Source organism: Ostrinia nubilalis, chromosome 9, assembly GCF_963855985.1.
Source record: "Ostrinia nubilalis chromosome 9, ilOstNubi1.1, whole genome shotgun sequence".
NCBI lineage: Eukaryota > Metazoa > Arthropoda > Insecta > Lepidoptera > Crambidae > Ostrinia > Ostrinia nubilalis.
The window spans coordinates 505,493-532,157 of NC_087096.1; the positions used below are offsets into that span (position 1 = coordinate 505,493).

General features: G+C 43.8%; 1 protein-coding gene across 1 annotated transcript in view; it reads right to left on the reverse strand.

Moving 5' to 3' along the window:
* The window catches only part of LOC135074784 (uncharacterized), a 54,347-nt gene that overhangs the window by 4,574 nt on the left and 23,108 nt on the right, over positions 1-26,665 (reverse strand). Inside the window, exons 6-27 of the mRNA XM_063969166.1 lie at positions 26,014-26,192; positions 24,428-24,621; positions 21,203-21,365; positions 20,046-20,153; positions 18,365-18,473; positions 16,734-16,921; positions 16,571-16,701; positions 16,389-16,523; positions 16,207-16,341; positions 16,025-16,159; positions 15,834-15,977; positions 15,632-15,715; positions 15,441-15,584; positions 15,239-15,322; positions 15,048-15,191; positions 14,846-14,929; positions 14,715-14,798; positions 14,584-14,667; positions 14,453-14,536; positions 14,252-14,405; positions 11,646-11,777; positions 813-935 (exon numbers count right to left, since the gene is read on the reverse strand). Coding sequence (XP_063825236.1) covers positions 828-935; positions 11,646-11,777; positions 14,252-14,405; positions 14,453-14,536; positions 14,584-14,667; positions 14,715-14,798; positions 14,846-14,929; positions 15,048-15,191; positions 15,239-15,322; positions 15,441-15,584; positions 15,632-15,715; positions 15,834-15,977; positions 16,025-16,159; positions 16,207-16,341; positions 16,389-16,523; positions 16,571-16,701; positions 16,734-16,921; positions 18,365-18,473; positions 20,046-20,153; positions 21,203-21,365; positions 24,428-24,621; positions 26,014-26,192 — 2,807 coding nt within the window. The 3' untranslated portion in view covers positions 813-827. The remainder of the gene's footprint in view (positions 1-812; positions 936-11,645; positions 11,778-14,251; positions 14,406-14,452; positions 14,537-14,583; positions 14,668-14,714; positions 14,799-14,845; positions 14,930-15,047; positions 15,192-15,238; positions 15,323-15,440; positions 15,585-15,631; positions 15,716-15,833; positions 15,978-16,024; positions 16,160-16,206; positions 16,342-16,388; positions 16,524-16,570; positions 16,702-16,733; positions 16,922-18,364; positions 18,474-20,045; positions 20,154-21,202; positions 21,366-24,427; positions 24,622-26,013; positions 26,193-26,665) is intronic.

Sequence of the window (26,665 nt, forward strand, 5' to 3'; positions counted from 1 at the left end):
TCCAAAATACTGAACTGTCCTGTCCATGACATTGACAGCGGGGCGCCACCGTCAATACCGGATCGCTGGTTCCGATTTTTGCCATGTTGGAAACCATATAGTTGAACGATGGTAGCGCCCCCCTGTCATTGAGTTTGGTGGGACAGTTCAGCGTGGGTCATCTATACGGAGGTTCTGATCCATCCGATTGATTTTGCACCTGCTCTGATTGGAAAAGTGCCCAGAGTATTTGGTAGAAAAGAGTCATAAAAGTAACTTATTTCCTGCAAAAATGCTTTTAGCACTGAATAAAGCGCTTGTAAAGGTGGGTCTACGCTAGCCGAGACGAGCACGAGCGGAGCACGAGCCGAATCTAAATTCGTGTGGACCGACTTACGAGCATCGTGCTCGACTGTGCTCCACCTACTGTCGGTTTTTTGACGAACACAGAGGGATTTTCATCGCGCATTGGAAAGTGATTGGTGTAGGCTCGTTTTATGTGCACAGTGACATTACGAGTAGAGAAACTCGGCTTGCACTTAGCCCGTGCTCGGCTCGTCTAGCATAAACCCACCATAAAGCCGGGTACTAATTAGCGAGCTCTAACCGTAACCGTTGCATGCACTGTAACCAAAACAATAGTGTACGTGGTTCGCTAACCTACGAACCACGTACCCATCTTATGACTAAAGCCTGTGCGACGGGCAGGCGCAGTGAGTGTGCGAGCGCGACAGCAATACAATTACGCGCGAGCGATAAGGATGGGTAGCTTGGGGTCATTGGACGAAATTCTACGTGCTCGGCGACCGGACTTTACAAGCGAGGACACTCACCCAGAGTGGCGGCGGCTAGGACAGGAAGGGGTTGGGCGTGTGCCGCGTCTGCGGCGGCGACCACGGGCTCTGGCTGCGCGGAGCCGGCACCGGCGCCCAGGGGTCGGCGGCCACGGCTCCCATCTGCAAGACAAAACACACGGGTTAGCTTAACTTAAGGTAACAGGTTATGTAGAAACGTGTGAAATATTTAAAGCAAAAGAAAAAGAAATGTTTTTCATAAAGTTAATTTTTTTATTAAATTTTTTTTAGTCCGTATTTTACGCGTCACAGCTTTGTCACTCCGCTGCTCGCTAGAGTAGTCGTACGCGCTCGCACGTTGCATCGATCTGTCTGTCTCGCTCACGCCTCGACCACGCTTCCAGTGTTATTATTACATACTTATCTAACTTAGACCATTTTGAATTCTAATAAGTGTTACATTATCGTACGTAAATAGTGCTAGCGACGCGTGTGTCCATAAATTACCAATTTTAGGAGGAAATTTTGAGTCACTTTATTTAACTTCTTATTTTGCACAAATGGGATCAGTATCAATAACTCATTACCCAGAATATTTTTTTTCGGTGATAACAATTTAGTGGTGTTAAAAAATCAAATTCTTTATTGCTCCAATGTTGGTATATAAAGGTTCTTACACATATACATAGACCCATAACATGGACTCTGCTAGGGTATTGCAACATGAGAGAATCTAATAAGTAACTAACTTCACAACTAACTACACAACAGTATAAACCGATAGATTAGGTTTGATAGCCGAACGGTGAAGGGGTCGGACTGGCCGACTTGTGATTCGGGAAACGCGGAGTGGTGAGCTCACTCGTGAACGTGATACAAGCATATTGCTGTTACTTTAGTCTCTAACGCATGATGTTTTCACCTTTAATTAAGTTTGCATTTGACAAGTGTCATTTTTTATAGTTACTTTTGTGAAGCCTCAATGTAACCTTGTTGGTGATCAAATAAATAAATATTTAGCTTAGTACGAGGGCCTAAGGGGACTATTAGTAATTTGTGCAATAATAAATTAGCTTTTGCCCGCTTCCCCAGTGTTGAATTCAGTTTGTCACAGAAAGACCAATTAATACAGCTTTAACGCGCAATCACTGCAAAAAGTAACAAAAGAAACCAATATTTGTGCAGTTGTGCTTTTGTTTCACCAAACTTGCGTAAAGATTACACAGTGTCCCAAAAAGTAGTGTCAAGCCGAAGCCCAAAGGTAGAGCACCACTAAGGCTACCCGAATCACCCCCATGTATATTCCGAGATTTTTTATAGTTTTCGAGTTAAGATTGTTTTAAATTTCTGTGCTTACTGCTTAGGCACTTTTTTGGTCACTGTCACGCGCAAATAGTTAAGGTTCATGCCTGATTTTATTATTATTATTAGATGAATACTAGGCCTAGCTGATTTAGAAGTACATATTTACATCCATAACACGAATGTAAACTAAAAAAGTTAACACATACAGGATATGATTAAAAAAAAAACTTAACTCGAAAACAATCAAGTCACGATGTATTGTTTTAAACTTTCATGGTCACTAACAAAATTATTATTATTGACGGGATTGTACAGTCGAAAGCACGTCAACGTAATCACTGTGGTATCTTACGTAGTTGTGTTAAGGGCAACTTTGCAAAGAAAATGTATAGTCTGATGTTCTGTCGTCTGTACATTGGTAGCAATCCCGTCAATAATAATAATCAAGTCACGATGATTCGGGTAGCTCTAGTGATGCTCTACCTTTGGGTTTCGCCTTGACACTACTTTTTGGGACATCCTGTATAAGTTTTTTCTTGTGAATGCTACAATGTAACCTTGTTGCATGGTTGGTGATCAAATAAATGAAATCATTTTAATTGGGTAATTTAATAAAATATTGCTTAAAAGCGTGCGGTCTTTATTTGCTTGTCATTGAAAGAAAGAAAGAAAGAAAAATATTTTTATTTAGTCCAAACATGACATTGACATGATATGTGCTTGAGCTGACGTCATTTGAGACCTCCATACTGAAGGTTGATATTTTTCAAAAACAGGATACACGAGTTTTAATACCTAAACATAAAAAAATAAAGCATAGAATCATACAATCTTGTTTTGAATTTGTGTACACAATTTCGATTGACGCAAATTGTCTAAATAAATACAGAGTACGTCTTGCAGCTGTTTTATATCTGTTATTAAAGTCTTGTATAGGTACATAGAGCCACGGTACAGTTGTGGGGTAATGATGGTCAGATTTCAGAAACGTGTGGATGGACACAATCTCACGTTTTCTAAGCTCGAGGGCGACGTACACACATGTAGCATTGACGGAGTCTCGTGCACCGCTCCACAACACCAGCTGACTAACGCTGGATCCAATTTAATGGGACAAGTGTCCAAGCTACCTGTCAGAACACTTATATTTCGTACAGTCAGCGTCAAATAGCTTGTGATACCCAAAGTTACCAAAAAGTTCACAACACAACCTTATTCCAATTGTAACAAAGAGGTATTGCGAACTAGAAGATAAGTACATAATGTAATGTTCTAGCATAGGTACATATCCCACGAGTAATTTATGGGTGAAATAAATAGAGACAGTTTATCATACAAAAACATCATTCCGTATAAAATGTTTTAAAGTTTGTCTAGATTAGTATGTCTAGATAGTATAACTATTTTGAATGTTTTTACCCAGAGATCATCGGGATATTTTTATTACAGTTAAAAATTCTTCAATAAAAATGGATAGGCAGAGGTCCTAAGAGTCATTATTACGCGTGCATCTAAAATAAATAATAAAGAAATAAATTACAAGTGTGTACAGACTACAGACTGTGTATACAAATGAACACATCATTATGTAAACATAATGTTTGCAAGTAATTTCAATTTGTATTAAAAATTACCTACCTACAATGTTGCTGCACAGCCAGTAGAAATGTGTAATTAGTTAGGTATATATTTTTTAGTTATTTTTATTAAAATAATAAAATTAATGATATTTGTTGAATGTTAAGGCACATTTACACAGTCAAAAAAACAGTGGGGTGGGGATGAAAAATGAATGAATTTCATCCCCACTCCACTGTTTTTTTGACTTGACTCGGCTAATTTCCGCGCAGTGTAAATCCGCCATTAGAGATAATACCTCCCGCTTTGCAAACTTAGCAATGTCGAGGCACTACTAATGCTGAAGTGATTTGTATTTCACCCTTTTGTACCCTTTGCACCACCGGCCTGCACCACTGGTGGTGCAAAGGGTATTTTTTAATCCCCTTTACACCACCAATAGTGCCGCGCTACCATTAACTGTAAAACGATTATCTATAATATAATTTATATAATATTATAAAGAGGAAATATTTGATTGTTTTTTTGTACTGAATAGGCTCCGAAACTACTGGAAAAATTTGACAACATATTTTATATTTCACTATTAAAATCCAAATAATTTTCTGAATAACAAAATCTATTAAATATTTTCAAAAGAGTTACTAAAATTATGTATTAAAGTACCAGGGCAACATAATCATAAAGGAGCTATATCAAATTCTTCTTGGTAGACCCGAGAAATAGACATGTATCATAAAATAGCTCCTTTATGGTTATGTTACCCTGGTACTAATTATTCGTTGAATGTAGGCCCGGGGTATCGTGGAATGTGAAATGTTTATAGGCACGTTTTTCATATTATTTTATTCTGAAGTCATTCAAGTATTTGTGTCTTGTAGTCATCATTTCATGTTGATGAGGTGATGATGAAAGGTAAACAACTCCTAAACGCTGTTCCATGCATACAGCCACGCCTCACACATCACAAAACTGCTGAACATGACGCTTCAATTTCCCGCAATAAATAAAAACTTTTAGGTAGGTTTTGATTAATTTATAACATACAGTCTACTACTAGTTTTACAGTCGATGGTAGCACAGCACTATTTGTTGGTGGTGCAAAAGGGATTTAAAAATACCCTTTGCACCACCAGTGGTGCAGGCCGGTGGTGCAAAGGGTACAAAAGGGTATTTCACTAGTGCTGGTAGTTAAACTGGTTGCGCTGGTTAATGTCCCTTTTTTCATATATTTTTTATGACGCGACGCAGCGCAACGGACTATTGGGGCCTCACCTTAATAGTGGTCTAACTTTGGTTTTGTTGCACGCAAATGGAAATATACTGGATATTTCTGAATAATAACTTAAGGAAAATTAAGAAAATAAACCAATTATGTTATACTTGAAACTATTTATAGAGTACCTACCTACTACTAGAAAAATGTCGTTAGGTACTTGTGATTAATTTATCATTGACTACGTGGCCTTACAGACATCTACAGGTTAACATAAAAATGAAGTCATAAGTACATAAATAAATATTAATCAATACTCATATTATAAATGAGAAGGTAAATGTGTAACGTTTTGCGGTTAAACCACTGATAACATATTTCTGTGAGATCAAATCACAGTGGCGGTTTAGAGCAGTGAACAAAGCTAGTTGAAAAAAAAATAAGAGTACGATTTGTGACGTGTTTTTATTCGAACAAGAGCCCCAGAACTGGTATTGAAATAATGACTGTGGATGGCGCAAACTTGTTTGTGGGTGACCTGATGGTGACCATTAGAAAATAAAACTTGCGCTTAAGGTCCTACGCTAAAACTTGCGCGGGTACCAGACGTACGACGCAGTCCTGAGCTAAGCGGCGGGCGACCGCCGCGTGTGCCCGCCTCTTGCCGCGCGTGTGAAAGCCCGTCGAACGCGTTCGCGCCACACTGCTCATACCGCGCCCGCGCGAGTTTAGTATAAGCGCTAAGATTCATGCACACCACTATTGGTTCAGATGCTGTTGCGTTGTAGAGTAGTGCTTTAAGCAAACGGATGCAGAATGTGCACTTCGCAAAATGCGCACTATAGAAAATCAGACTTTATATTATAATAATATAGAAAAGTATGCATTTTGCGGACTGCACACTCTGCATCAAACCCAAAGAAATGTCGACTATTCTCGACACACATAATACGAGTTACGGTGCCGCGCAGTGTCCTACATGTTTTATGTGTATTTTATGTGGAGCTTTTTAAGCAAACATTAAATTTTAAAAATAAATTACTAATAAATTTCTTTTTTGACCTTTATTAACCTATCTCAATTCCAAATATTATACAGAACAGGGTGTTCAATAGAGCAAAATTTTAGGTGGTTTAAAAAAAGAGTCTTGACGGGCTATGATTAATGATGTGTACCGTGATAAAATCTTATCGATGATTTAGACGACTAACGTATGGGCTTATAACGTAAAATCGATAAAATGGGGTCTACCTACAGGATAAAATTACCATTCGTTTCTTTTAAACTACAAGTTTTACATATGCAAATGGATTCTTTAGTACATAATCATCATCATTTAAGTAACAGGCCGTCCACTACTGAACAAAGGCTTCCTCCAATGTTTTGCAAATTGGCCAGCTGGATTGATGTCATCGTATTTTTAACAGCCTGTATGATTGCTGACACAATTTGCATCGCGGAGTGATCGCCGCGAGCCGGTTTATATATTGGAGTCGCGATCCTTTGCCTAAACACTGCGCGTGGAACTGCGGCCTGTTGACAGTTACAATATTAATCGCGACTGAAGAAGTGTTCACGTATAATATTTGATTTATTTGAACGTTCGCACAGTACATACCAGACGCTCGATAGTGATTTTAACCTCCGGCTACTTTTGCAAAATTGTATTTAACAGAAAGGTCATTTCTATACCAAGTAAGGTAAATTTTATTTTTTTAATCCTTGATCGCGGTTGTAGTATCAGATATATTTTTTATTTGTAATAACTTTGAAACAATGGGGCGGCGCTATTAAATATTTTTATTTCTTAATTCAAAAGACTACAAATCTAAAAGAAATCAGTATTAAATATAAAACCTTGCTCTTTGCTTTTTATAATATCTTTAAAATGTGTATTTTATCAAAATTAAGTATGAAAAAATTAGGAATAGACCATTTTAGTTTTAACGACATCATTGATGTTGTTAATAGTTCTAAAATTGCGATTTCGGATGAAGCCAGACAACAAGTTTTGAAGTCATTCGACCGAATATTGAATATTATTAGTTCCAAAAAAATTGTATACGGAATTAACACAGGTTGTGGGAATTTGTGTCACACGACTATCTCTAACGAGCAGATACAAGAGTTGCAGTACAATCTTCTCGTGAGCCATTGCGTGGGGGTCGGGAAACCCGTGGCGAAGGATATTTGCAAGACTATGCTGGTATGTAAGGTCAATGCGTTGTCTCAAGGCTACTCGGGTGTGTCTACGGAGTTGATAGATAAAATTATTTTCTTAATTAATGAGGATTTGATTCCGGTGGTGCCGGAACAGGGCTCCGTGGGCGCGTCGGGCGACTTGGCCCCACTATCGCATCTTTTCTTACCCCTTTTAGGGTTGGGAGAATTATACGTTGACGGGAAAATTCTTCCCACTGAAAAAGTATTTAAAGAGCGGAACATAAAACCATTAGTTCTGAAGGCGAAGGAGTGTGTGGCGTTAATAAACGGCACCCAATTTATTTTATCTCACGCTATATACGGGCTGGAGAGGATGCGGTATCTCCTGGACCTGGCAGATCTTGTCGCGACTGCCAGTTTAGAAGCCTACCACGGTTCGGCGCAACCTTTTAACGAGTCCATTCATAAAATAAGAAATTACGAGACTAATGTTCTGGTAGCCAAAAGGGTTAGGCATTTTTTGGAAGGGTCCGAGAATGTAAAATCACACGCGAATTGCGGTCGAGTTCAGGACCCGTATTCGCTGCGGTGCATCCCGCAAGTGCACGGGGCGTCTAGAACAGCGTGGAACCATTTAAAGGAGTTGGTAGAGGTCGAATTCAACTCGGTAACTGACAACCCTTTGATACTCCACGACGGCAGTAGCGTAAGTGGCGGTAACTTCCACGGTCAGCCACTCGCGATGGCGCTCGATTATTGCGCGGTAGCTATGTCAGAGATAGGGAACATTTCGGACAGGAGATGTTATTTGCTTTTGGAGGGAAAGTACGGTTTACCAAAGTTTTTGATTAACTCCTCAGGGCTCAATTCGGGGTTGATGTTAGGGCAATATACTACGGCTGCTATCACGTCGGAAAATAAATCACTATGTTTCCCGTCTTCAGCCGACAGCATACCAACATCCTTGGGGCAGGAAGACCACGTGTCTATGGGGAGTATTAGCGGTAGAAAATTTAATTGGATTATTAACAATGTTGAGAAAATATTAGCGATCGAATTAATGTTCGCTGTGCAAGGCTTAGATTTCAGAAGACCGAATAAATTTTCACCCGCCATAGAGAAAATGTATGACGTAGTACGTTCTGAAGTAACATTCTGCGATAAGGATAGAGTTTTGAGTGATGACATGGAAAAAATTATAAGCTTAGTTAGAAATAGACGCATTGATGTTGATATTTAGAATCACTTTAGGTTTAATTTTTAGATTTAGATGTATCTTTTCACTCTTTTTCAAAAAAAATATTGTTTAATAAAGAACTCTGTAATGTAATTGAATTCATAATGTAAATATAATATAGTTGTTATGTATTTTAATATTCTACATACAATTTCTATATTTTCTTGTACTGGATAAATATTCATTTATTATTATACTACGCACTATCTATGTATTTAACAATATTGTAATTACTATATCGTTCAACTCGTGGGAAATAAATAATTAATCGTTCAACTCGTGAGAAATGCATTTCGTTAAAAAATCAGCCTTATGTCACAAGAAATAATGTTTGTTCTTCGTTTCTAGGACTTTTATAAAGCATATTAAAATATATTATTGTTTTATCTGTATAACGATTGTTAGTTACATATTTGCCTACACGCTATAGGTAATTGACACTGTTAATTGCGCGTGATATAACAATAGAACAGTATGGAACTATTAAGATCTTGTTATCATTTAGGCAATTATTGTCATGAAAATAGTTTAACAATAACATAATGTTGGCTCTGTTCAAGACTGTTAATTTATTCTTATTTACCACCTTATTGATATACCAGCAAAAATTGGGTCATCGGTACACCAGCGCTAAACGGCAAGTTATCTCAGAGCACAGGTATACAAGTTAGAGGCTATCCAGTCAACACCAGGATGGCGCTATCCTATCTACATCAAGCCAAGCTTGCATGGCGCCCAATCTTCGCTGAAGTCACAAAGTAACACAATATGTTTACTTCAATGTAATATTGAAGACGACAGTCACTGACGTTAGAAAAGCAGAAGACAAATCTTTGGGACGAGCCGCCTATATCCAGTCACAACATCAGTGTAATAACCATCACGAGCATCTATCATACTCACAACGTACGAAGAATCAGAAGTTAACGTTTTTAATCCATTAAGTATTTCCAGACTTCAGCCACCGACATTGCAATACAAGCTGCGGCTTTCCAAAATGGACACAAACAATTGATAGATGCAAGAACACGTACCTTTCATGGTTGGTATGGATTATAGAATCGGCGACTCGGACAGTTATGGACTTTTTATGACAGACACCTTTGGCTGCTCGTCAGATCTGACAAAATGGTAAACTCAGTTGTAAGCTGAGTTGTCACAACCCAAACAAAAGAAGAACAATAAGTACCAACTGTTGTCATCAAGGACATGGGCTACCAACTATTGGATCAAACCGTCATATTGACTGAAATTGGATTCCTTGAGATTTGTTTGGCGTCACATGACTGAGTGACGTCAATTGTTGAATTCCACGCACTACATTTTAAAGTTTCGGCTTTGCTTGATGTAAATTGTATGTAATATTTAGTGTAATGTATTGTTCAAATTACATTGTAAAAAAGTTTTCAACTGTCTAATAATATGTACTAACTTTAGGTAATTTAATATTAAAATATTTCCTCCCAACTTTATTTATTTGTCTACTTATATCATTAAGGTATGTACTAAGTTAGGTTAGTTTGTATATCGGTGGGCGAATATAATAAATTCGCGCTAATAAACTGTTGAGACAAATTAGTATGTTTTATTTCAGTCCTACTCATTTATTATAAACAAATAGCAATGTCAAAATCCATTCATCAATGTTTTCAAAAAAGTGTGACAAATAAGATTGATTTCCCATTCCAATGGACAGATAAGTGCTATATGCAAATAAAATTTTTTGTGATCAGACACGTTTCGCTATTAAATTATTCGTCTCTCGACTAATTCGACTAATGTGAATAAGGCTTTAGGGCACGCGGGTCTTTATCGAATGAGCAATAGTATGAGCAGCGCATGCGTGTGACGTGTTTTCACACTCGCGTTAATAGGCAGGCGCACGCGGCGGGCGTCCACGCAACTTTTAGCAGAGGCCCTCAGAATAGAAAGATAAATATTGAACGGGTATCAGGGGGCGTAGTGTGAGTTTACGTCAAACGCATTCGATGTTGACTGCGTAAAAAGTGTCATTAAATAATGTATGACGGATCGTACAGCGCCCCTAGCGAAAACTTTCAAGAACTAAAATCTTCATATTTTTTTTAACGCGCTCGCTAGTAACGACGTTAGATGTAAACTTACACTTAGGCCCGCCTTACACGGACCGCTCTTGCAGTCAAGAGTCAACAGTTTGAAGTTGCCAGTGATAACTGCTCGAGCAGTTGGTATTAACTGCTCAAGAAATGACAAGCGCGCGCCGTGGAATGAAGAAAGTGGGCGGAGGTAACTGCGCGAGAGCTGTCGACAGCTCGAACAGTCAGTGTATGGCTGGCGACTGCTTGACCGCACGATGAAAATTCACCGTACTGTACTGAATCAGTTAATCAGAATCACCGTACTGTACTCGAACGCAAAATGTGTGTGTGACGTGTTACCACACTCGCACTGGGGGGGGGCGTGCTTTTCTATGCATAATAGGTTGGCACTCACTCTCTGCAACCGAATGAGTTTTAGCGGAGGCCCTAACAATTAGAGAGATAAGCAAGCTCATCGAATAGGCATCAGTCTTTTTAACCGTCTCTGTGGTCTAGTGGTAATACCACCTGTTTCAGACGCAGAGGTCCCGGGTTCGATTCCCAGTGAGGGCAGATTTTTCTGTTCGGTTTGGTTGGTGGTAGGGCTTGTTCTAAGTCCGCCTGGCTAGCTACCACCATGTAACTTAAGCCTGTCGCCATAACAACTATGTTAACAGCATTGTTGTGTTCCGGCAGATAGAGGTAAGATAGCCAGTTCCTCCGTGGTTGAGGATTTCGGGTGAAGCTCGCCTCCACCTTCGGCCTGATCGTTACTTAAAGTCTGTTCGCCGAGAGTTGATAAATATTATGAAATGTCTTGTGATAGCGACTGTCGCTTAATTATCGCATTCTGTATGGCGGGCGTCGTTTGTCACAACGCGCACTGAGTACCATGGTACGAGCCACGCAGCTGTCGTCAAGCGCCCCGGCCGGCGGGCGGCGGCGGCCACAGCGTGACCACTTTTAGTAGATTTCTACTTTTTTGGTAGATTTGAGGCAAAGAGAACGATGATTTATTAGTGCAAAATCGTTTAGTAGATTTTGGTAGATAATTGGTACTTTTAGAACATTCTTATAAATGGTAGTCCAAAATTAAATTGTAACCGAGCCGAGAATCCAGGCCAAAAAAAAGGCCAGGCCAAATAATCTACCAACTTTTTCATTATATCGACAAAAATAATTAGCGGACCGCAATTTATAATGAGTTTAGAACCTGTGATATTTAATTTTTTTATCAACTCTCGGCGAACAGACTTTACCATCAGGTGAGATACAGGCCAAGAGCTTCCTCGTTGTGGATAAAAGAGAAGTCTTACCTGCTGCAGCGGCGGCTGCGAGAGCGCGGCCTGGTGCAGCGTGGGCGCGGGCGCGGCTGGTGCGGGCGCGGGGAACTGCACGCCCGTCATGCCCAGCTGCTGCTGCTTCAGCTCGTTGATCGTCAGCCGCGGCTAAGGGAATAATACGATTCAATAAAGGACCATCTCATTTAGGGCACGATTGAAGCTGGAGGTAGATTTAGCAGATTAATGAGAAACATTCAATTTTGGAAATGAAAACTACATTTAGATCAGTCTTTCCCAAAGTGGGCGATAACGCCCCCTTGTGGGCGCTGCAGGCTTAAAGGAGGGGGGTAAGAGACCCAGAAAAAAAATCGGGACGTTGTGTAGAGGCTTGGGAGGCGTCATCTACTAGGAGGACTCTTAGATACCGACTGAGCTCGACTCTTGACTACAAAAATGGGGGGCGCTAAAAAATAATTTATTCTCAAAGTAGGCAGTAGACTAAATAAGTTTGGGAACCGCTGATTTAGATTAAGAGTAGGCGCACACCGTTGATTTTTCGTCGGCCGATAGTTTATTCAGTTGATCAGTATGGGCATGTATGGGAGTGCGCACACTACGCCGATTCGATTTGGCCGATTCTTCATACAATTTAAAATCGGGCACAACTATCGGCCAACTAAAAATCAACGGTGTGCGCCTACTCTTAGGCTAGGATGTGCGCCGTGATATCAGAGTAAATACAAATGAGTAGGTCATCTTCGAGCGCGGTTTGTATGTGAGCGCGCGCCAATACGTATGCGGCACGCACGCACACACTGACAAAATTCGGCGCAACTCCCTGCTAAATTTTGTCAGTGTGTGCGTGCGCGCCGCATACGTATTGGTGCGCTCACATACAAACCGCGCTCGGTGCGCTTCTATGAAGATGACCTACTCATTTGTATTTACTCTGGTGATATACTCTTATTGACGTCAAAATGTATGGGAAAAATCGAAAAAATGGCGTTATAACTTATCACGCATTCATCCTCGGCCTACAGCTTGGGTATATTGGTGCCACTGCAGCGTATTGATACATACAGACATCCATTGCATACCACAAGGTGCACTGTATTGTTATGCCGCCGCGTAATACTGTGTGCCCACTGATGCAGCAAAATGGTATTACGTGGTACGAAGTACACCAGGCTATGCAGTTTTAACCCATCAAGCCCCATGCGGTCGCATAAGACCACGTAACAATTTCTTTTATATCTCCATTCGCGAAGCTTGAAGTCTATACCTCAGATACACTATTCGCAAAGTTGGCCGAAGTAATCTTAGAATGGCCACACACTTCATTTCGTTTCGAGCACCAGAGTTAAATGCGTTATTAACTTTGAACCCACGATATCCGAACGGTGAAGGAGTCGGATTGGCCGACTCTTGATCCGGGGAACGCGGGTTTTGTCCCCGCCGCCGTTCGACTATTGTGGTGAGCCCACTCGTGACACAAACATAATTAGATTAGTACGAGGGGCTAAACGGGACTATTAGTAATTTGTGCAATACAAATAACTTTGGTACTTTGTCGAAGCGCGTAGCGTAGCGAAGCGAAGTAGTATCTGAGGTATAAAATATTAGTATTAATAAAGCCCGGTCTGTGAGCACGTAGAATTTTGTCCAATAACCCCAAGCTACCCATCCTTATCGCTCGCGCGTAATTATATTGCTGTCGCGACTGTGCGACGGGCGCCCGCAATGAGTGTGCGAGCGCGACGAGCGATAAGGATGGGTAGCTTGGGGTCATTGGACAAAATTCTACGTGCGTGCTCACAGACCAGACTATAGCGTGGATTAGCGGTGAGGTTCGCTGAATTTTGTCAGTGTGTACGTGCGCGCCGCATACGTATTGGCGCGCTCACATACAAACCGCGCTCGGTGCGTTTCTATGAAGATGACCTACTCATTTGTATTTACTCTGCTATAGGGGCATTTCACGCGAAGCGGACAGCGAAAATCAAGTCAGGTTTTAGATTTTGTTCATATTTGGATTAAATGTACTGCTATATGACCTGAATGGATGTGCATCATTATAATTTTTTTATGAAGCTTAGTTTATTTTTTATGAGCGTTCAAAAAATTGGTAATATTTTAGGAAAAGATTTTTCAGAAGCTATTACTGCTATTATTACATTTGATTAAAAATAAACTATCTGTTGGACTTTTGAGAATAAATAACTGTGTTTCTTACTATTTACTACAAATTTGAAATTTCTTTTTTGTTCACATAGAAAACCGGAAGTAAAGTTTTAAAATCGAATTCTACAAAACTTCGGGATTTTTAAAATTTTTAATTTTTATTTTAAAATATACCTAGTAGTCTATAAACAACGTGTGTAAAGTTGTAGAATGGAGTTTGTATTGGTTTTTGATTTAGACGCAGTACAGTGCGAGCGCGCCGCAATGAGCGTCATACTGGCATTTGGCTACTGTATAAAAATTATTTGTACGAAAATAACTGATATTGTTGCATGCATACTCTGAAACAATTATAATTTTGACTCGGCGAACTTCGTACCGTCTAACAGACAATGATTGTTGGCATTGAGATGGTGCGTATTGCGTTGCGGACTATCCACATCGTTTTGTGTACTCACGGGCTGCGGGCTAGCGAACATGTGGCGCGCCTCGCCGAAGGGGTTGGGCGCGGGCGGCTCGGCGGCGGCGGGCTGCAGCAGGCGCTCGAGGTTCACGAGCGCCGAGTTCTCGCCCAGGAAGGCGGACGGAGACTTGTTCACCGCGCCGTGCTGGCTGGAGGACAGGCTAGCGGTGTACTCACGGGCTGCGGGCTGGCGAACATGTGGCGCGCCTCGCCGAGGTTCACGAGCGCCGAGTTCTCGCCCAGGAAGGCGGACGGAGACTTGTTCACCGCGCCGTGCTGGCTGGAGGACAGGCTAGCGGTGTACTCACGGGCTGCGGGCTGGCGAACATGTGGCGCGCCTCGCCGAGGTTCACGAGCGCCGAGTTCTCGCCCAGGAAGGCGGACGGAGACTTGTTCACCGCGCCGTGCTGGCTGGAGGACAGGCTAGCGGTGTACTCACGGGCTGCGGGCTAGTGAACATGTGGCGCGCCTCGCCGAGGTTCACGAGCGCCGAGTTCTCGCCCAGGAAGGCGGACGGAGACTTGTTCACCGCGCCGTGCTGGCTGGAGGACAGGCTAGCGGTGTACTCACGGGCTGCGGGCTAGCGAACATGTGGCGCGCCTCGCCGAGGTTCACGAGCGCCGAGTTCTCGCCCAGGAAGGCGGACGGAGACTTGTTCACCGCGCCGTGCTGGCTGGAGGACAGGCTAGCGGTGTACTCACGGGCTGCGGGCTAGTGAACATGTGGCGCGCCTCGCCGAGGTTCACGAGCGCCGAGTTCTCGCCCAGGAAGGCGGACGGAGACTTGTTCACCGCGCCGTGCTGGCTGGAGGACAGGCTAGCGGTGTACTCACGGGCTGCGGGCTAGTGAACATGTGGCGCGCCTCGCCGAGGTTCACGAGCGCCGAGTTCTCGCCCAGGAAGGCGGACGGAGACTTGTTCACCGCGCCGTGCTGGCTGGAGGACAGGCTAGCGGTGTACTCACGGGCTGCGGGCTAGCGAACATGTGGCGCGCCTCGCCGAGGTTCACGAGCGCCGAGTTCTCGCCCAGGAAGGCGGACGGAGACTTGTTCACCGCGCCGTGCTGGCTGGAGGACAGGCTAGCGGTGTACTCACGGGCTGCGGGCTAGTGAACATGTGGCGCGCCTCGCCGAGGTTCACGAGCGCCGAGTTCTCGCCCAGGAAGGCGGACGGAGACTTGTTCACCGCGCCGTGCTGGCTGGAGGACAGGCTAGCGGTGTACTCACGGGCTGCGGGCTAGTGAACATGTGGCGCGCCTCGCCGAGGTTCACGAGCGCCGAGTTCTCGCCCAGGAAGGCGGACGGAGACTTGTTCACCGCGCCGTGCTGGCTGGAGGACAGGCTAGCGGTGTACTCACGGGCTGCGGGCTAGTGAACATGTGGCGCGCCTCGCCGAGGTTCACGAGCGCCGAGTTCTCGCCCAGGAAGGCGGACGGAGACTTGTTCACCGCGCCGTGCTGGCTGGAGGACAGGCTAGCGGTGTACTCACGGGCTGCGGGCTAGTGAACATGTGGCGCGCCTCGCCGAGGTTCACGAGCGCCGAGTTCTCGCCCAGGAAGGCGGACGGAGACTTGTTCACCGCGCCGTGCTGGCTGGAGGACAGGCTAGCGGTGTACTCACGGGCTGCGGGCTAGTGAACATGTGGCGCGCCTCGCCGAGGTTCACGAGCGCCGAGTTCTCGCCCAGGAAGGCGGACGGAGACTTGTTCACCGCGCCGTGCTGGCTGGAGGACAGGCTAGCGGTGTACTCACGGGCTGCGGGCTGGCGAACATGTGGCGCGCCTCGCCGAAGGGGTTGGGCGCGGGCGGCTCGGCGGCGGCGGGCTGCAGCAGGCGCTCGAGGTTCACGAGCGCCGAGTTCTCGCCCAGGAAGGCGGACGGAGACTTGTTCACCGCGCCGTGCTGGCTGGAGGACAGGCTAGCGGTGTACTCACGGGCTGCGGGCTGGCGAACATGTGGCGCGCCTCGCCGAAGGGGTTGGGCGCGGGCGGCTCGGCGGCGGCGGGCTGCAGCAGGCGCTCGAGGTTCACGAGCGCCGAGTTCTCGCCCAGGAAGGCGGACGGAGACTTGTTCACCGCGCCGTGCTGGCTGGAGGACAGGCTAGCGGTGTACTCACGGGCTGCGGGCTGGCGAACATGTGGCGCGCCTCGCCGAAGGGGTTGGGCGCGGGCGGCTCGGCGGCGGCGGGCTGCAGCAGGCGCTCGAGGTTCACGAGCGCCGAGTTCTCGCCCAGGAAGGCGGACGGAGACTTGTTCACCGCGCCGTGCTGGCTGGAGGACAGGCTAGCGGTGTACTCACGGGCTGCGGGCTGGCGAACATGTGGCGCGCCTCGCCGAAGGGGTTGGGCGCGGGCGGCTCGGCGGCGGCGGGCTGCAGCAGGCGCTCGAGGTTCACGAGCGCCGAGTTCTCGCCCAGGAAGGCGGACGGAGACTTGTTCACCGCGCCGTGCTGGCTGGAGGACAGGCTAGCGGTGTACTCACGGGCTGCGGGCTGGCGAACATGTGGCGCGCCTCGCCGAAGGGGTTGGGCGCGGGCGGCTCGGCGGCGGCGGGCTGCAGCAGGCGCTCGAGGTTCACGAGCGCCGAGTTCTCGCCCAGGAAGGCGGACGGAGACTTCTTCACCGCACCCGTGCTGGCTGGCGAGACTGGCTTGCTGTTTAGGTGCTCGTCTGGGGATAGAGAAGTGTTTTTAATGACTGGTGGAAAAGTCATGTTTAGTACTTTAAAACTTGCGCAGGGGCACGGAGCGGGTGCCCGCATATTAGTTGTATCGCTAATGCTTCAACCACACCAACGCGTGCAGATTGCCATAGCCGGCGCAATCACGGCGCGATCAAAGGTCAATGACAGGTTGCGTGATTGTGTGAACTGTCATAGGTCGCGCGACCTGTCAGCGGCCTTTGATCTCGCCGGCGATGGCGATCTGCACGCGTTGGGTCGTACTACACTACATTGCTCATGCTATTTATTTATTTTTTATTTTAAAAAATATGTGTTTCATCGAAATTGAATGTACAATAACGTAAGATTATTAGCCAAATATTGAATCATCCCATGCATTTTTTTAACCTCTAGAAACACTTAAAACACAGATGTATGTGAAATGAGATCATAATTATCATTTCAGCCACAGAACGTCCACCGCTAAACATAGACCTCCCCCAACCCCTTCCCACGCTGCGTTTTCCAGGACGTGGCCTCCACTCCAGAACCTTGCTGCCCCATCGACCGTTAGTTCTGCGAACTATGAGCCCTACCCATCGCCACTTCAGCTTGCTAATACGTCGGGCTATGTCAGCGATTGAATAGCTCAGCTCAGGGAATAATAGTGTTTTGAAAATTATAAATAACTTGAAAAAATCGAACTGCCTAAGGCGGGAATTGAACCCACGACCTTCCGCTTGCCGGGCGACTTTTTCAAGTTATTAATAATTTTTAAATTAGTTTGAGATGCGGCTCTTTTTTTTTCCCCCCTTTTTATATCTGCTATCGACTTAGGTCATAATCAGATGTTTTGTCTTGCTTTTTTGTTTGTGTTCATGAGGAGGGGTATTCCAGTAAATTCTCTCCCTCGGTTTTGATCAGATCAGATGCGGCTCTTAAGGCGCTACCTCGTAAAAGTTTTCGGCCGACTGAATGCCTCGCACACAGAGGGATAGAAATATGATTTCTCAGTGCGAGGAAAGGGACAGCAATAGCGCGCGCGGCGCGGAATAAAATAACGTAAGCGACAAAAATCGGAAATCATGTATTTATTGAAAAACCAAACACTATTTAAAGAAAATAACTCGACCAGTACTTAGAATATGTTATTACCTTACCAATATACAAAATTTGGTATTGAAATATTAGCCTATCTGCTTATAAAACGAAAAACCGAGTAATAGAAGGGTCATCTTTGGATTTTTTTTCTATCGAGAAAATTGTTTCCATTCATGTTTCGGCTTCGACCAGACACTAGATTTATTAGTCAACTATGACATATTTCAAAATAAGAACATAAGTAATAAGAAAAGTACGATTAAAACTAATTCTGCGCTTCTTTAAAACGCCCAATATTCGCAAGGCATCACCTTAACGCTAAAAAAATAAATAATAATAGTTTCACTTACTGAGCGCGGTAAGCTCGAAGGGGTCAGCGGGCGCGGGCCGCTGCGACAGCGCGTCGAACTGCTCCAGCGAGCCCGACGACGGCGACGACACCGACACCGGCGACTTGCTCTGCAATCATGCAAATTCAAATTCTTTATTGCTCCATGTTGGCATACAAACAAAGGTTCTTACATAATATACATAATTATACATGCACTACATTTGTAGGAAATAAAATATCAACGCTAGGTCATGTTTACAGATGATGCCTCAGGGTTTATACAGTGTGAGTCACGTTAAAGTGTACATATGAAAATAGATGAAACTAGTCCTATTTTTATCGACAAAAAAGAGGTCAAAAAATTTTTGAGATTTTTTTTTAATTTTTTATAGAATTTTTTTTCTTCCAATTACTTATTGTAAAAAAAACGTAATAACTTTTAAACTAAGCGGTATATCCTGATAAAATAAAAACAGTAATAATGCTAAATAACAGGCAATACTAAAAAAATACATAAAATACACAAAAAAGGCCAACAAATAATAAAAAATGATACTTTTTGAAAAAAATCTGCTTAAAAATTCGTGTTTTTTTGGTTATTTGTTAAATTTCTCAAAAAAATGCCCCTATAACCGGTGGTTTTTATTACTTTGTATTATTCTCTATCGTATTACCTTCGTAAACCCAAAAATCGCATGTCTCTATCCCTATCACAACGTTTGCAATGATCGTTTGAACTAAGCCTCTCCGGGCGCGCCATTCAACGCTTCGTTAACAACAAAACTGAAAATGGCTCTAGATTTGTAATTTTGATAAAGACAAGTTAGATTTCAAACAAAAACAAAAGATTTCGAAGTAAAATAAACATTTTAGTTAAAATTAAAATTGTCTCTACCTGTAGCGGAGAATAATGTTGTGGCAGGCCTTTGTTCAAACGATCATAGCAAATGTTGTGATAGGGATAGAAGCATGCGATTTTTGGTTTTACAAAGATAATACGATAGAGAACAATAAAAAGTAATAAAAACCACCGGTTATAGGGGCATTTTTTGGAGAAATTTATCAAATAACCAAAAAAACACGAATTTTTAAGCAGTTTTTTTTTTTTAAAAGTATCATTTTTTATTATTTGTTGGCCTTTTTTGTGTATTTTATGTATTTGTTTAGTATCGCCTGTTATTTAGCATTATTACTGTTTTTATTTTATCAGGATCTACCTCTTAGTTTAAAAGTTATTACGTTTTCTTTACAATAAGTAATTGGAAGAAAAAAAATTCTATAAAAAAATAAAAAAAAATCTCAAAAAATTTTTGACATCTTTTTTGTCGATAAAAACCAGGTCTAGTTTCATCTTTTTTCATATGTACACTTTAACGTGACTCACACTGTATATACTTTTTGCGTAAAATCAAATATACCAGCTCAGCGGCGCCGCAGTAGGACAGGTCTGCGTTCCGCGCTGCCACCCCCGGCCCTCCATTATAATAAAATAATAACCGCTGATAGGGTCAAGGGTATCCACTCGGCTCACTCAGAACAAAGCCAGAATGAGCAAGAGACAAAAATACGAAATAGCGTTAAGAAGCACCGAAGTTTTCTCTTCTCACCAGTTCGACGCCAGTTCCATATAATTAATTTAAGTTCCATTGTTAATTGTTTTGTTAGTTAAGAAAGTATATAACTAGTAAAAGGGCTCATACCTGTGCCAAAGGTGCCCACGGGTCAGCCGGCGTGGGCCCGGCGGGTTCCGAGGCCCACGGGTCCCGCACGGGGCTGCCCACGGCTGACCACGCGTCCGATGACGTCTCCTGCGGAACAACATACAAAACTATACAGTAGCTGTTTAAACCTGCTTCAAATTAACTATCTATACTAATATTATAAAGCTGAAGAGTTTGTTTGTTTGTTTACTTGAACGCGCTAATCTCAGGAACTACCGGTCCGATTTGAAAAAATATTTTAGTGTTAGATAGCGCATTTATCGAGGAAGGCTATAGGCTATAATACCATCACGCTACGAGTAATAGGTGCAGAGCAAAAATGATTTTCACGCGTACGAAGTCGCGGGCACTACTAGTTTAATAATAACCAGTAGTGTTGTTACACACACAATACACTATTGTGGTACAAGAAATACATAAAATATAGCGTAATATTATACAAATATTTTAGACTAGCGTATAAATGTCACAAAAAAGACCTCTTTAGCATTTACTACTACAACACATTCTTACCATTGACTCGGAAAATATTCCGAGATCCAGGTGCATGGACTAACAAAAATAAAAATGATAAATTAAATAAACTCCGAAATTACATAATTTATAGCATCCGATGTAGTTTCATCATTTTGATAATAATTAGGTTTTGTAACACCTTCAGGTACTAATGATTTTAATCATGAGACAATTTAGATTTTTAGTCCTCATTTAGTCCATCAATTGAGTCCTTGATCATGACGACGTCATTACTTTTTATTGGCAAAATCTTTTTAAAAAGATACTTCATTCTGGTTTTAAAACTTAATAAAATTAATTTTAAATGACCTATAAATTAAGATTTTTGGTTGCATTGTAATTTAAAAAAGTAGTTTGAGTTCACAAAATAGTGACATCACAGGCTTGAATTACCATACAAAATCTAAGGAAGTCTTGTTTTTTTTATTTTTATTATCCACAACGAGGAAGCTCTTGGCCTGTATCACACCTGATGGTAAGTGATGATCAGGCCGAAGGTGGAAGCGAGCTTCACCCGGAATCCTCAACCAAGGAGATTTGACAATTTTAAAAAGTACGTCAATTGATTGATTAGTGATGGCAAATACCCTATAAATACCCTATTAGTGAACAACACGCACCTGATTCTGCGGCGGCGGCAGCCCCCAAGGGTCGGCCAGCGGGAGCGGCGCGGGCGCGGACGCGGGCGATCCCAAGTTCACGTCGAGCAAGTCTAACAGGTGCGACTGCTGCGGCTCCGGCTTCTTGTGGTTGCTGCTGCTGCCTGACGTGGAGTCTGGCGTCCTGGATGAAGGAAGATAAAGGTTAAAGACTATACTCTTAGCAGATTTTTCAATAGCACTGTTATTGTTATTCTTCACCAGATCGTCGAGGGAGGTCTGCCACGGGAGAAAGTTGTGGGAAGAGCCTGGATGCGGGAAGAGCAGGACCGGTCGTTGTGGAAAACCTTGGGGGTAGTGATGTACAAGACTCGAGGCGTCGAGTCCTATTTTTGAAGCCTCGAGGCGGAATGGCAAGACTCAGTGAGCTCGGTAGGCTCGGTGCCCCGAGCTCAGCCGAGCTGCGAGCTCTCTGAGCCATGCCTCGAGGCTTTAAAAGAGCTAGAGCCTTCTAAAGAGCTCGAACCTTCAAAAGAGCTCAAACCTTCAAAAGAGCTCAAACCTTCGAAAAAAATAAAAAAACATCACCTACATTGATTTTTATTATAAGATTGTTAAAATTTACTTATATTTTATTTTGTTAGGAAAAGTTATAATTCTAATCGTATGTAGTCATTATTTGATTTCTGTCCTTTTGTGAAAAACGTTTTTCAAATATGTATTTTATTGTAGGTATCAGAATTTCTGCAGTTTTATTAAATAGAACGATCTTAACACAAAAGCTAACTGGGCTTTCAAAAAGGCTCGAGCTCTGCGAAAAACTCCAAGCTTCATACAAACGAGGCGAGCCCCGAAAAAGGCTCGAAATCTAAAACGACTCTGAGCTCTCGGCAAAAGGACTCGGAAGCCTCGAGCCTTGTACATCACTACTTGGGGGAGACCTTTGTCCAGCAGTGGACGACATTAGGCTGAAACGAAACACTGATAATTATCTATATTTTCTTTTTGACAAAACTACAGGAACATAACTGTCAATTCTAATTTTGTATGATACACAACATACTTGAATTAATTAAACTACAGTTTATTCCAACAATCAAATAGACATTGTATTGTTAAAATGTATCTAATTAACATAATGACTATAACCTAACTAATGAAATTACAGTTTATTTCTACAAAACTCAAAGAAACAAATTTTTGAAATGTATCTAAATAATGAAATTAATGTGTTTTACTCAAACATACTATAAATCGGATGTTCTTTTTGATGAGAGGAAAAATATGTGAAACAGCATATTTAGAACACTGAAATGGTAATCGTAATTGCTACATATTTTGTCCTCTCAGAAAAGGCAAACATCCAACAACTATCAATATACCATCGGCAACAGTGTTAACTAAACATTGCCTGTCATGTCGTCTCGTTCTATCGCAAAGAATCGCCATTTGATGAGAGCGAGAACATAAACGGAAATGGATAGTTAACAGTGTGGCCGTGTGTACAATGTCATCAACGTTATGTCAACATCGGGCACCGAACCGGCACTAACTGTAAGGGCAGGCACGCGGCGCACGGCAGCCAGCGCCACCACGCGCCACTGGGAATGGAAGCCGGCGTACGCGCAAACATCGAGCGGAAGTACTCTTCTAATCTATGGGGGGAGGAGGGGTTAGGATGAGGTAAGGATAATATTATGCTTGTTTCACTCATACTGATGTGTACACAACGATTACGTACCATCGGCAACAGTGTTAACTATCCATTGCCTGTCATGTCGTCTCGTTCTATCGCAAAGAATCACCATTTGATGAGAGCTAGAGCAAAAACGGGAAATGGATAGTTAGCAGCGTGGCCGTGTGTACAAGCTGGTCGAGTTAACTGCGCACTTGGTGGCCGTGACGTCACATCGACGCTCTGGTACGAACGGGGCGAACGCAGAGAGATGTACGGGTAAGTGCGAGGGAGAGTTGCATTCCAGCAAGGTGCGCAGTTAACTCGACCGGGTTGTATGTACATGTATTTTCTGGCCCTCTCTTTCGTATTTTTTCGTAGAAACGTTGACGAATGTGTTTAAAGAAAACTTTTTTTTTCTTCTTTATGGCTCTCGCGGACTGCGTTTAGCCACGACAGGGTAAAGAAAACTTGCGCATGCGTGTACATGCATTGGGAAACTATTAGGATGACGTGGACATAACAATGGAAGACGACAAGAAATGTCGATCCTGATGTAGTCACGCTCCGCCTCCACGCGCGACATGCCGGCGCCTGCCTAACGGAGCTATAGTCTGGTCAGAAAGCACGTAGAATTTTGTCCAATGACCCCTAGCTACCCATCCTTATCGCTCGCGCGTAATTATATTGCTGTCGCGACTGGCACCCGCAGTGAGTGTGCGAGCGCGATAGCAACATAGCGCGGGCTTTAGTGACCCGGGACTCACTGGAACATGTATCTATCTTAGTTCATAGACCTATTGGGGCATCGGGCTGCTGTTGAAGCGATGTCGTGTGGGTGAGTGAGGACCATCGTCCGCGCGGTCGTACATGACACGCACCAGGTGCGTCATAAACTCCTTGGCAGGGTAATCACCTGCCATGTAGCACGTAACGTAGCATGTAACGTATCCAACCTTCAAGTGAGTACGGCTCGTCCACGGTCATCGCGTATCAGGCTGCGAGCTCCTGGATCCTACTGCGAGCCACCTTTGTGCTCGCAGTGATACCGCCACTCAGCGGGTCGGTCTCCCTGCGAACCACGCGCGAGCAGCTCGCAGCGGGCTCGTGCCTATGTACTCACTTAATACAGTATCTGATACATTACATGCTACACGGCTAGGTGAGTACCCTGCTCTTGACTGCCACCAGAGTAAATACAAATGAGTAGGTCATCTTCATAGAAACGCACGGGCGCGGTTTGTATGTGAGCGCGCCAACACGTATGCGGCGCGCACGCACACACTGACAAAATTCGGCGCAACGACAACTAAATTTTGTCAGTGTGTGCGTGCGCGCCGCATACGTGTTGGCGCGCTCACATACAAACCGCGCCCGTGCGTTTCTATGAAGATGACCTACTCATTTGTATTTACTCTGCTGTCACTACATTGGTGTTCGAGGACTCACTGGAAGTCGTGCTGCGACTGGCTGAGCGCGAGCTGAAGCCTCACATCGCTAGAGCCAGCTGCAGCTGAAGCTCCTCCTCGCCGGCGTCTGAACTGACACTACATCGGTGCTCGAGCACTCACTGGAAGTCGTGCTGCGACTGGCTGAGCGCGAGCTGAAGCCTCACGTCGTCGGAGCGGCGGCGGCGCTCGTCGCGCTCGGCCTCCTCGCGCGACATGGCCAGAGCCAGCTGCAGCTGAAGCTCCTCCTCGCCAGCCGTCAGCGGCCGCGCCAATTCCGCGTCCCGTCCCGCCCATTCCGCGCCGCCGCCTGGCGTCTGATACAAAACAAAAGTTAACTCTAAACAAAATAAAAATATAAACTTGTCGCAGTCGGTCATGAGTACGGACACTAAAGTGAAACGCAAGTGCGCCATCTAGCGGCGAATCGGCGCAACACCGCTTTGGCGCGCTTCGCCAGAGTTGTAACGGTCACGGCGGGATGGATCGAACTCACTTTCGCTCCGGACGCCGACAAGAGAAGACATCGTCACGAAACTGTCGCACGTTTCACCTAGTGCCTATTTTATCGCTCGACGAAGTGTAGATTGTAGTACTAAGAACTAAGTGCTGATTTTGAACTCTGACGATTATTGAAAGTGTTTGAACACAAGTCTTATTCTCTTTGCACGATACCCTATTTCGCCCACAATATCTGAGGTTCTAATCCCTGACGAGCCGACAAACTTATTTTACTCAAAAATAAAAAAGTGTCCGTGAGGCAAAGAGGCGAGGTTGCTGGCTGCATTTCCTCGCTGAATGGCAATACTAAGCCTTTGTGCAAGGAAAGAGCCAGCATTTAGATATTCCGAAATGTTAATTAATTTAGGGGAAATGGTCCGAAACAGTAATTTAGTATTCGGTCCCCAAGGTCCGAAGGTCTCGACACCAAAAGGCGCAAATATGTAATCATTAGAAAGTGACTCATATTTGCACCGTTTGGCTAACTCAGCCGACTCCGCTGCAGCCCCAGCTTTAGCAACTGATTCCCTGAGGTGGGAAGGGGCTAAAGTATCGTTAAACAAAAGTTATTCAAACCATGCAAGAATGCGGGATGCGATCGACGCGTGCGCAACACTACGCGATGCACCAGTATAAAGTGTGTAAAAATCATTTTTTAACATTAATTACACCAGAGTGGTATAATACTATTATACATAAAAAAACACATGGCTAAAGAACAGAAACAGAATCATTATTTATTTGCTTTAAGTGGTTAACATTTCGATTATTTGTTTGAAGTAGATCACATGACATTTTAATTAATCTGTTTATCTGGTAATTAACTCACCGGATAAGGGCAGTTTTAACATTCCAATAATTGCATCAAACTTACAATGTTTTCTAAAGCTACAAAACAGGATTTTCTAAAAATTTTTTTTCTAATAGTCCTTCGAGCCTCGCGAAACGAGACACAATAGAAATCAATGAGGGTTTTCGCGAATGAAAGATCTACTAGATGTCGGGACGTGGATGTGGTGTCTGACTGCTGCGTGATTGATGGATTTTGACAATATCTGTTAATGTCATGTCAAAAATAACGAATCATGCAGCATTTGGACTTCGCGTCTACGTATTGCCATCTGGCGGATTTTTCAAAACCCTCATTGCTACGCGGTCTTATGCGACCTCTTGGGGTTTGATGTGCTAATAAAAATACAAATAGTTACCTCTACTGGTGGGTAGGTGGGGCTAGAAGGCGTGTCGAGCGCGCCGTCGCTGCCGAAAGCGCTCGCGCTCTGAGCGAAGCGCTGTTTCGCTTTCAGCGCGCGCGCTCGCTCGTTCTTCAGCCTCTCTTCGTCTTTCAGAAGGTTAACTAGCTGTTTTGCCTTCTCTCGCACATTGAGACCTGGAAAAGACATTTTATGTTGTATTTTTTACCTAATGACCAACGGATTAGCAAGCTGAAGTGGCAATGGGCAGGGCACATAGTACGCAGAACTAACGGCCGATGGGGCAGCAAGGTTCTGGAATAGAGGCCGCGTACCGGAAAACGCAGCGTGGGACGTCCACCTACAAAGTGGACCGACGACATCGCAAAGGTAGCAGGGAAGCGCTGGACGCAGACCGCTACCAATCGATCAACGTGGAAAGCATTGGGGGAGACCTATGTTCAGCAGTGGATTCTATGGCTGAAATGATGATGATCAATGGAACTGATGTTCAAATGTACTAAATGTACTGCCTGCCATTAAAATACCCGACAGATGTATTTTTGTTTGTCTCCAAGAACTTTTTCATGTTATACTAAAATGATTTTCAGTTCTTCTTTAAAGCAAAGCCATTCGGAACCGGCTCGTCGGTGCTGAGAATTACTGATTG